At 44.7% G+C, this 10,523-nt stretch overlaps 1 protein-coding gene across 1 annotated transcript in view; it reads left to right on the top strand.

Moving 5' to 3' along the window:
• Positions 1 to 7,357, top strand: part of CAMKV (CaM kinase-like vesicle-associated) — a 10,590-nt gene extending 3,233 nt beyond the window's left edge. The window contains exons 4-10 of the mRNA XM_015407400.1: positions 419 to 557; positions 855 to 975; positions 2,530 to 2,605; positions 2,832 to 2,968; positions 3,896 to 3,974; positions 4,750 to 4,837; positions 6,998 to 7,357. Coding sequence (XP_015262886.1) covers positions 419 to 557; positions 855 to 975; positions 2,530 to 2,605; positions 2,832 to 2,968; positions 3,896 to 3,974; positions 4,750 to 4,837; positions 6,998 to 7,357 — 1,000 coding nt within the window. The remainder of the gene's footprint in view (positions 1 to 418; positions 558 to 854; positions 976 to 2,529; positions 2,606 to 2,831; positions 2,969 to 3,895; positions 3,975 to 4,749; positions 4,838 to 6,997) is intronic.
• Positions 7,358 to 10,523: the final 3,166 nt, after the last annotated feature.

The following is a 10,523-nucleotide window of genomic DNA, read 5'->3' as shown; positions in this document are numbered from 1 at the left end:
AATTTCATCCAGTGTGAAAGCATGGCTGCAGAAAGATGCACCTGGAAACAGGCTGGGTTCATTTGCTGCATAATAAAATTGAATTGATTGATTCCCCCCCAAGTTCAGTTTAGGAGTGAGTGTAGGTCACACATCTGAAGTGCAATGAGCACACTTCCACAGTGGATTCACCTCTGAAAGTGGATTCACCTCTGCAGGCACTTCCCATGAATGCTTTTCTGCTCTCCACTTCCCTACATACCATTCATTATTTTATGCTCACCTTATACTCCAAGCACAATTTGCAATAAATAGAGACCAGAAAAACTGCATCTTCATGGAACTGGGAAGCTTGCATTGCAAGGCTGGATACTTAATTTCCCTTCTCAATTTGCATCTTTGTCTCAATCTGCAACTTTGTCCCTTCTCTCACCTGTAGAGCCACTGGCCGGGAGGTATTTGATTGGATCTTGGACCAAGGTTACTACTCTGAGCGTGACACCAGTAATGTCATTCGGCAGGTGCTGGAGGCTGTGGCATACCTGCATACACTCAAGATCGTACATAGGAACCTCAAGGCAAGTTGGCCAAACCCCATTAGTCTTTGCCATACAGACACCTGAGCCAATCTCCTCCCCATCCCTGCCCTGTCTCTTCCTCTTTTCAATATACTCTGGAGCTCCATGAAGCCCCATCTATGTATCCTTATGTACCCTCTCCTCACATGGCATCTCTTGTTCTGCCTACCAGTATGTCACATCTTTGTGATTATGAGGGAGTTGTGTCTACATTCATCAATTTTCCACTAGAGGAATTAGGTTCCTTTCTCATGTCCTCTTTCATATCTGCATTCTTCTTCCTTGCTCTATTTGCAGTTAGAAAACTTGGTATATTATAACCGACTAAAGAACTCCAAAATTGTAATCAGTGACTTTCACTTGGCCAAACTGGAGAATGGACTCATCAAGGAACCTTGTGGAACTCCTGAGTATCTAGGTAAGAGATGGTCTGTTGAGCCCCACTGGAGTGATACTTTCATGCAAGGACTACCAGGGGATAAGAAGTGATGTCCCACTATGCTTCTTAAACACACTCTCCCCATTTCTAGCACAGATGGGTATAAACTGTAGTGCTCACTTCAGCAGCACATATACTAAATTGGTATGAACTGTACCTCTCTTTCCAGGAGATCTGCATCTTTGAGACCTGATTGTGAACTTTCATGATGAAAAATCAGAACAAATCATAGCTAAATTAGGCATTATAATGAAAATCCTTTTTTTTTGCCCTTCCCTGTTCTCACACACAAAAGTACCCATTCACAAAAAGCCTAAGGTTCTGTTCCACACTCTCAACTGGGCTACCTCATGTATTTGTAACTAGCCACCTATCTCCATATGGTTCCAGAGAGAGAACACTCACTGTAGCTTAGTGGATGGAATACTGGAACTAAAAGATCCAGGTTAGAATTCACAGTATCTAGCCTAGGTAGAGAAAGTCACTGGTTCTAAGCCTAACCTCTCTAACAGAGTGAAATGAAACCAGAATACTACTTTTGTTAAGGCATGATACATGTATAACAAAATAATAAATATCACATGGTTATCCTGTTCAAGAATTCATACGCCATCTGTTCTCAAGAGTTTTGCAAGAACTAGTTCCTGAAAATGCACACCCAGTTACTTGGTACCAGGGGTCATTTCGTAGAAAAAGAGCTAGGGGGACTCATTAGCATAACTCATTAGCATATGCCACACCCCCTGACATCACCGGAAGTGTGTCCTCCCCACAGCCGGCGGCGACCTCCAGCGGGCACCAGCAGGGAGCTCCAGGCCCCGCCCTCCCGCACCTCACCCGGGGGGATGGCGTCCCCCCGCGTCCCCTCCCCCAAATGACCCCTGCTTGGTACTATAAGCTGGTTGTCAGTTCCACAGAGTCTAGTGTTTAAAAATGTAGTTTCATACAGATGACCTCTTTAAAGCTTAATGGAGAGAGACACAATCAATCCGGCTGTCGTCATGCAACCACCTCACATTTGAGCTACTATCTATACAGGGCCCCTTCGTATACACTCTAATACACACAGTCTCAGAATGTCCTATTTGTATACTGAAAAAAGTGAGAACACTTGAGTGTATTTCACAACATAGGCACTAAACTGGGTAAGTAAACTGCTTCACCTTTACATTAAGAGTTCATTCTCTTAAACTTTACATACATGGAAAGCTAGTATGTCAGGGGAAAGTGTTATAGCCTGATCTCCCTAATGTCCTACTTTTCCTTTTGCAGTGAGTTTGCACCCATTCAAACATGAAATTCCTCAATCTGTACTTTATTTATTTATTTGATTTATATCCCACCCACCCTGCATGCGGTATGGTATAGTTCTAGGTCTTTACCCTGAGACTTACCTAAATGCACAATTAAATTCTGATCAAGGCAAAGTTTTTGCTAACATAAGCCTGGACGTTTTATTTTATTGTGATATTTTCAGTGAGAAAGGGATCTGTTGGTGAAATAGTTTTCACCCCCCTACTTCTGTCCTTGCAGCTCCTGAGGTCGTAGGCCGCCAGCGATATGGGCGACCTGTAGACTGCTGGGCCATTGGTGTCATCATGTATATTCTGTAAGTAAGAGGGTATGAAAAGTACTGGGCTTCTCAGCTTATCAAAATAGCTACTTGGCTGGGGGAAATGGCCAGAAAACTGGCATAGCTGCCTTGGGAGATCAATGACTGTAGCAATGATCATCCATCAGAAGGGAGGGAAAAGGAAATGAAGACATATAGCTAGCGGCTTAACCCTCTACTTCACCTTCAATGCTCCTCCCCCACAATCATCTCTGTCTTTTAGCTTGTCAGGGAACCCACCCTTCTATGAGGAGATGGATGAAGATGATTATGAGAACCATGACAAGAACCTGTTCCGCAAGATCTTGGCTGGTGACTATGAGTTTGATCCTCCATATTGGGATGATATCTCACAAGCAGGTAAAGCTCCTTGAACTGAGGGAGGGGAAAGAAAAATGCATGCTGCTACAATGCATTTCTTACTTGTGGAGGAAAGCTATTTTTGCTCTGCTAATTTGCCAGCCCATGGTTGATAACTCTCAGGAACTTCAGAGGTGTGGAGATTTGAGATACCAGCATAATGCAACACCATGACTTTGCTACTGGTTGTCTGCCTGGAAGACAACATTACATAACACTCTGGGAATTTCCCAAACGTCTATGTTTTTTACGCTAGAGATTTGGGAAATTCCTAGAGCATCTCACACCACCACTTCCAGGCATGTAAAAACAATGTCATGGTGTTGCATTATGGTTTACCTCCTCCCCCCAGCCCATTTTGCTCACACGGATCCACTGAGCAGCAGCAAGAGCCTGAAGACAGAAGGTTGCCCATTATCGCCCTTTATTCTCTTCAGATGGAAAGGCTTGGGAGAAGGATGACTTTGGAAAAATGAGAGGCTTAAATTGGCCCTCCCTCCACTATTCCTTGAATCAAATTGGCTTCTTCCCACAGTTATTTCTCACTGCAAAATTGTTAATCACTTCTTTCCTGCAGATTAGCCCAAAGATACCACACCTGAGTTGCTTCAAATAATCCCTTCATAGGAGTTGCAGTTTGGGTTACCAACCTCAAGGTAGAGCCTGGAGTTCTGCCAGAATTAGAACTGATATCCAGATTACAGAGATCAGTTCCCTGGAGGAAACGGCAGCTTTAGAGGATGGCCTCTATAGCACAACATCCCTGCTAAATTCCCTCCCCTCCTCTGACACCACCCCCAAATTGTCAGGAATTTCCCAAGCCAGAGCTGGCAACCCTAGTGGATACAGAGCCAAAGCACTGTCTGCCATGAAACTCCTTTCCATCCTATGCAACCAGCAAGTAGATTTCGTTTTTTGGTCTTGCAGCCAAGGACCTAGTGGCCCGTCTGATGGAGGTGGACCAAGACCAGAGGATTACAGCAGAGGAGGCTATCTCTCATGAATGGTAAGCTTTCATAGCTGGTCTCAGTAAAACAGAAGAAACTTTCTTTTCACGGTATGAGCCAGAGGAGCAAGAAAAACAGAGATGCAGGATATAAGATTAGTTGGGTTGTGACACAGTAATACTCTTTTATGCCAGAGGAAAGCTACAGATCCTACCTGTAGAATGTAATTGAGTGAGCCTGATGAAGGAGAAATGAACAGGGTATTCCTGTGTTTTACAGCATTCAGAATCTGGATTGGGTTAAGGAGATATTGTGGTAACTGCAGGCTGTGGGAACAAAGCCTTCTCATCTAGGTCTCAATAGTCTAAATGAGTAAAAACTGGAGATGTGAGGGCCCAGGGGGAAAAACTGGGATCTTCCCCCATTTTTTCCCCCAAGGCCTCCCCCCAAAAAAAAATTCTGAGAAAAAAAATTGGAAATTTTGGTGAGTACCGGGGGAAATTCCTATGAAATATTTTCACTTTTAGAATAGGTAAAATGCTTTTAAAGACAAAGTGGACATACTGTAGACATATAAAGCTCCTAAATCCAAAGATGCATTTCTGCACCTAGTAGGTACCGAATCTTCACGAAGAGAGCATGCAGAGATTTCATTCCCTCTCAACGGTTGCATGCCTTCTATTGTCCTTTTGACCTTTTTGTGGAACCATATTTTTTCTCCATGGCTTCAAAATTTCCAGAAATTTGACATTTCTAAGTAAAACTAAGCAAGGAAATGAGATTAAGGAGGGGTTATTGCCAAGAGGTACTTCTTATTGTGTTTTCTGTTCCCAGGATCTCTGGCAATGCTGCTTCAGACAAGAACATAAAAGATGGAGTGTGTGCTCAGATTGAGAAAAATTTTGCCAGGGCAAAATGGAAGGTAATGTTGCACTTCAGGCTATTGGCACAGTTTCCCACTCACAGTACAGAAAGTTTAAAATCACCTCCCCTATCCCTTCAAGACCTGTTGGTTTTATTTCTGAAAGGAAAATATTTGTAAGAAATGAAGCCTAGCTTCACTGCAGCTAGTTAAGCAAAGGAAAAGCCAGTTGTCTATTCCCCACAGCACAGCACAGGACATTCATTCATTCATTCATTTATTTAATTCAATTTGCACCCCGCCCTCCCTGCGAGCAGGCTCAGGGCGGCTTACATTGATCAGTACCCAGTACCGTAAAACCATATACAAAAGGTTAAAACATTCCAACATTTAAAACAATCCAATAATCAAAGTGCTGGTGATCGTCCTTAAGTAGTTAGGTTTGGTATGTTGTAAAATATATAACCAGTTATTTTCGATTCCATGATCTTTGGCATTGTGCGGTGGTGTGGCACAGTCTCCAAGCTAGGGCCAATCCATAACCACAGATGTTGGTGGTAGTGGGGTGGCGGCTCCTAGTTGAAAGCCTGGTGGAAGAGCTCCATCTTGAAGGCCCTGCAGAACTGTAAAAGATCCTGCAGGGCCCTGATCTCCTCCAGGAGCTCGTTCCACCAGTATGGAGCCCCCAATATTTTTTTCACCTTTTTAGATTTTTGTGCACACCTGGGGACTGCCCCAAGTGTGCAGGAAAACCTCCCTGCCCCCCAGGTGCCCCCAATGTACGGATTTAGATATCCGCACGCAGGGAGCGCCTTTGCTATTAGCATATAGATTGCTTTCTTACTGAGAAAGACTGGATCATGGGGGCATGAATACAGTGAAAAGAGGGAGGGAACCCAGTTGCACCCAGGAGAAGCCTGGCATAAAAAGCCCAACAAAACACACACACACTGTAGCAAGGCACACAAAAGCTCATACCTTGAAAAAAACTTTGTTGGTCTTAAAGGTGCCTGGTATTTCTCCCGTACAATTGAGGCAGCCCAGGAAAGCAGACTCTCCCTCATTTAGGGCTGCCAAGTGGGGGCGGGTGGTGGGTAAACCCCCGCTTCAGAGGCCCGATTCCCGCCGCCGTGGAATTGGGCCCCGGGGGGGACTCCGCCCCCCGAAGCGCAGCGTGGCTGCGTCACCAGAGGTGACGCAACCACGTCAATCATGTTGGGGGCGTGGCCCCGATCATTGGAGAGAAAACTCGATGGTTTTCCTTGTATTCAGTGCAGTCCGATTAATCATCATGAGGTGAATTACAAAGTACACTAGAGGTGTTATTTTTCCTCCTAATTTGCTTGCTTTCTGATGTTTTAGCCCTGAGGATATATTATAGACATTCTCTCGAGTGTTTGTCTGCAGTCACAAGTACAGAAAGTGCACTTAAAATTAACATTCTCTGATGCTAAGATACTGACGTTGAAAACCAAACACACCAAGAAACTTGTAAGAGGCTGAACAGGTAATCAAATGCTGGAGGACAGAGGTGCAGCTTCTAGCCTTCACCCCTATAATATAGAGCAGAGGAGTTTAAATGATCACGTATCTTTGGGGCCGCCTCTCCTGGTACACCCCCAAAGAGCATTGCACTCAGCAGATAAGAACTTACTGGAGGTCCCTGACCCAAGAAATATCCAGCTGTCTTCAACCAGAGCCAGGGCATTTTCTGCTCTGGTCCCAACCTGGTGGAACTCACTGCCGAGTAACATCTGGGCCCGGCGGGATCTTATGCAATTCTGCAGGGCCTGTAAGTCAGAGATGTTCCACCAGGCTTTTGGTTGAGGACAGTGATGGGTTTTCCATCTGTCTAGTGCTCCTGCCACCCCCACCCCCACCCCGGTGAGGCAGTGGCATAATCAGTAGTTTAACACCATCTTATCAGGTTGTTTATTTATTTATTCAACTTTTATTCCGCCCTTCCGCCAAAGCGGCTTAGGGCGGCTCACAACATTAATAAAACCAACATAGATAAAACATTAATCCATAAAACATTGTATTTTTAATCATACTTTCACTGTACGTAAACTATTAAACTAATATATGCTTCTTCTTTTTTACTGAGGTACACTGCCCTGAGCCCTAATTTCCAGGGGAGGGTGGTTTAAAAATCTAATTAAATGAACAAATAGATAAATGTTACCAGTGAGTGGCCGTCTTTTTGCACTCCACCTGCAGAAAGCTGTTAGAGTGACTACAATGATGAAGAGACTCCGAGCATCAGAGCACACAGATGGAGCCAAACCAGCCACTCCTGCTGCTGCAACAACAGACAGTGCTGCCAAGACAGAGACCACCAGCGCCCCACAGGCTAAAGCTGAAGCAGACAGCACAGCGCCAACCACTGCCACCACCGGTGAAGCAGTGCCAGCTACAACAGCGGTGGCTCCAGATCCTGCAGCAGCAAGCCCGGAAACGACGCCAACAACTCCAGCAGAAATTTCAGCAGCAACATCGTCAGCACCAACTACGTGTAACGGGGAAGAAACCACTACTCCTAGTGCCACCCCAGAGTCCTGGAATGAGGAGACTGGCTGAGTCAGGGGGGTAGGGCAAGGGTGGGGGTGCACCTCTCTTTGTAAATAATCACTGGCATGGTACCCCAGCCTTTCCTGGCTTCCTAACCAACCCCTCTGCGTGTGGCTGTCAGTCTGTCCAACTTCATGTGTCTGCAGCTAGGTGCCAGCAGAGTTTCTATTTTTTATGTGACAGAATCCAGAACGGCCCTGATGGGCCCAGGTGAACAAGTAGTTCTGGAGACCCAGCCCACTGCATGAAATTCTTTCTATCGTTTCCTCTGTTGCTTTCCTTTTCTTTGTCATGTTTGGTAACCTTTATTAAGTTTCTTTTCTTACTACTAGCTGCCCCCAAGGCATTCTGTCCGTCAGTCCTTCACTTCCTACCCAGCTTTCTCACTCTGCCAGGGCCACAAGACACTGAAGACCTGTGATCAGAGCTCCAGACATCTTTTCTTTACGAGCAGATGCCAAGGGCCTAATCGGAATCAGAACTGTGGTGCCAGTGTAGGGGAGGGTATCTTTCCTACATGGATTTTCCAAGAAAACACCTTCTGAAGGGAGGGTTAAACACCCACTACCTCTATCACACAATCAATTCAAATTTGGGGTCCCCTCTGCAGCTGCTTTTAAAGAAAATTAGAGGAATCTGGTCATTCAATCATGGATCTTTACCATCTTGACCACTTGCCTTCTGAGCCTACCTGTGAGAAGCAAGAGCAACCAGATCAGACATAAGAGCCATATCTGTCAGCTGATTACTCTGCTATACCCTGGAGGTAGGGGAGAATGGAGGAATGGGACAAAGGTCCAGGTAAGGCCTTTTTTGGGTGGCACAGAGGTCTACACACTGCCATCTTGGAGCTGTCACATTAGACATACTCATACAGGATACAGGTGGAATTCATGCACTTAGGTGCAGGTGAGTTCTTCCATAACAACTTACCTCCTTATCTGTCATATGGTTATGTGTGTACAAAAATGACATGTCTGTCTGCCTGTGCTGGATCTGCCACATAATGGTCAATATATGGACACAGCTGAGGTGTGGTGTTCATGTGCTTGTCTACACGGATTCAGTGCTCTCTGGCAACAGGGGGAAACTAACCTTCCTCACTGAACTGGCTAGCGTACCAGTTTAAAGGCAAATGGGAGGTTGCATTGTATTTCCCAATGACTTGAGGTAGATAATATATGATTGTGGGTTGTGGGAGACCTGAGAGGGAGTTCTAGATTATAAGAAGCTGTTACTAGAAGTCAGTGCCCAAGAAGTGGGTGGGGCTATGGCTCAACAATAAAGCATTTGCTTTGTATGCAGAAGGTCCAGGTTCAGTCCCTGATATCTCCAGTTAAAAGGATTAAGTAACAGGTGATGTGAAAGAACTCTGTCTGAGACCCTGGAGAGCAAACACTACTGACCCTGATAGATGATCTGTCTGAATCAGTGTGACAGCTTCACTGTGTGCATTCAAGATGCTAAAGCTTCAGTGTTCTCCAAGTCAGCATTGTAGACAGGTGAATCCTAACTTAAGACAAAACCCTACTGGTGGAGTCTACCAGTAGTCCCATTTGAATGAAATTTCATAAAAGCATGGTATGATTCAAACCATGAGAGAAGAGGGGGAGGTCCAGTTTTTTGGCAACTATACAAGGTTGTGTTAAATAGGATGAGCAGAAGCAAAAGAGGACAGAGCTCCTCTTTAATAATTGTTTTGAAGAAGGAATCCCTGCAGCATTTTCCACCTCTGAATGACAGAATGCACCATTCAAAATTGTTCAGGACAAATAAAAAGTATACTGGTAGAAATAAATATGGCATTTGTAACAGAATGGATTTCATAGTAAGTAGGAATGGCAATAACAGTAAAAAGAACGGGGAAACACGCTTGGCAAGGTGGAGGGGGGGAGCAGAAAAATGATCTACAAGAGTCAGCAGCAGCTATAAGAGAAGGAAACAAATTGGCACAGTACAAAAGGAACATAAGCTTCTACACACTGTGAAATAGATCACAGGCCTCCCAAGAGCTGCGGTAGGCAAGCAGCTCAGGTACCAAAGGTGAGAGTAACAGCACATTCTCCTTCATCCTGAAAGATGCTGTGTTCCAAAAGCCAGAGCTCTTCTGCCTATGTAATAAATACTGAAATTCTCATTTTGTCCTTATTCTGTTCTGCAATTCCCTGTCTGCAAAAAAGAGATGAAGATGCCTCTCTACCACACAGAGATATTGTGAAAATAAATTTGTTTTATGCACTAGGAAATGTAATACTTTGGCTGACAGGCTATGAAGAGGTATAAGGCTATACATGAAACATTAATGACTAGCTTTTCAGGGGAGAGATACTCATCCAGGTTGTGTGCAAAGATGAGAACTATTGAGAGTGGGGGGCAAAACCATGACAGATGAGACCAACAAGAACTGTATTATAATATATATGAGAGCTAATGGCTCAAACCTAGGCATGGTTAGTCAGAAATTGCACTAAGTTCAATAGGACTTACTTTGAAGTTCACACGCATAGGATAGACAAATGGTAGCAGACCCAGGTCTGGAAGCCTGGTTCAACACTGAACACCTCAAAATTGGGGAAGGTGCTATTTAGAGGGAAAATACAGCAGAGGACTGCTAAACCCGCCCCCCCCACACACACACCTTCATCCCCATCCCCCAGTCACTTTACCCCAGCTGGAGTTTCATCCATTTTCTATAACTGGGAGAAAAGCAACTGGGTAAAAGATGGTGCAGGGGAAGAGTTGTGCATCACAGTCCTCCACTTCCACCATCTTCCCCATCAGATTTTGATGGCTGGCGGTGACCCCATTTTCAAGCCCAAGTCTTCCATCAAAATATAGTTCCACCATAATCCAAGTTTACATGGGCAGTAATGACAGTTAGCACACTATTAAATGTCCACCATCATTGAATCACAGCTGTTACTCCATGCAGCAGCCGAGAAATAAAACTTTGGCCCGCCCCTAACTGGAGAACCATCTCTATCAATTAGGAGGAAGTTCAATTGTTTTGCAAGGGTACAATACCACCCCTAGTTGAGCCCCCTCCTCATTCCAGATATATGAAGAGAGACAGAAGCTATCACCCTGCCTTTCGTATCAAAAGAAAACACAAGGTCCTCATGTTACCTTTTGATACGTTAAATGTCATCATGTGACTTACCATGACTGCTTTGCA

The sequence above is a fragment of the Gekko japonicus genome, unplaced genomic scaffold, assembly GCF_001447785.1.
Source record: "Gekko japonicus isolate JY-2015 unplaced genomic scaffold, Gekko_japonicus_V1.1 scaffold298, whole genome shotgun sequence".
NCBI classification, from domain to species: domain Eukaryota; kingdom Metazoa; phylum Chordata; class Lepidosauria; order Squamata; family Gekkonidae; genus Gekko; species Gekko japonicus.
The sequence above is the reverse complement of the archived record's forward strand: the minus strand, read 5'-3'. Positions and strand labels throughout refer to the sequence as shown.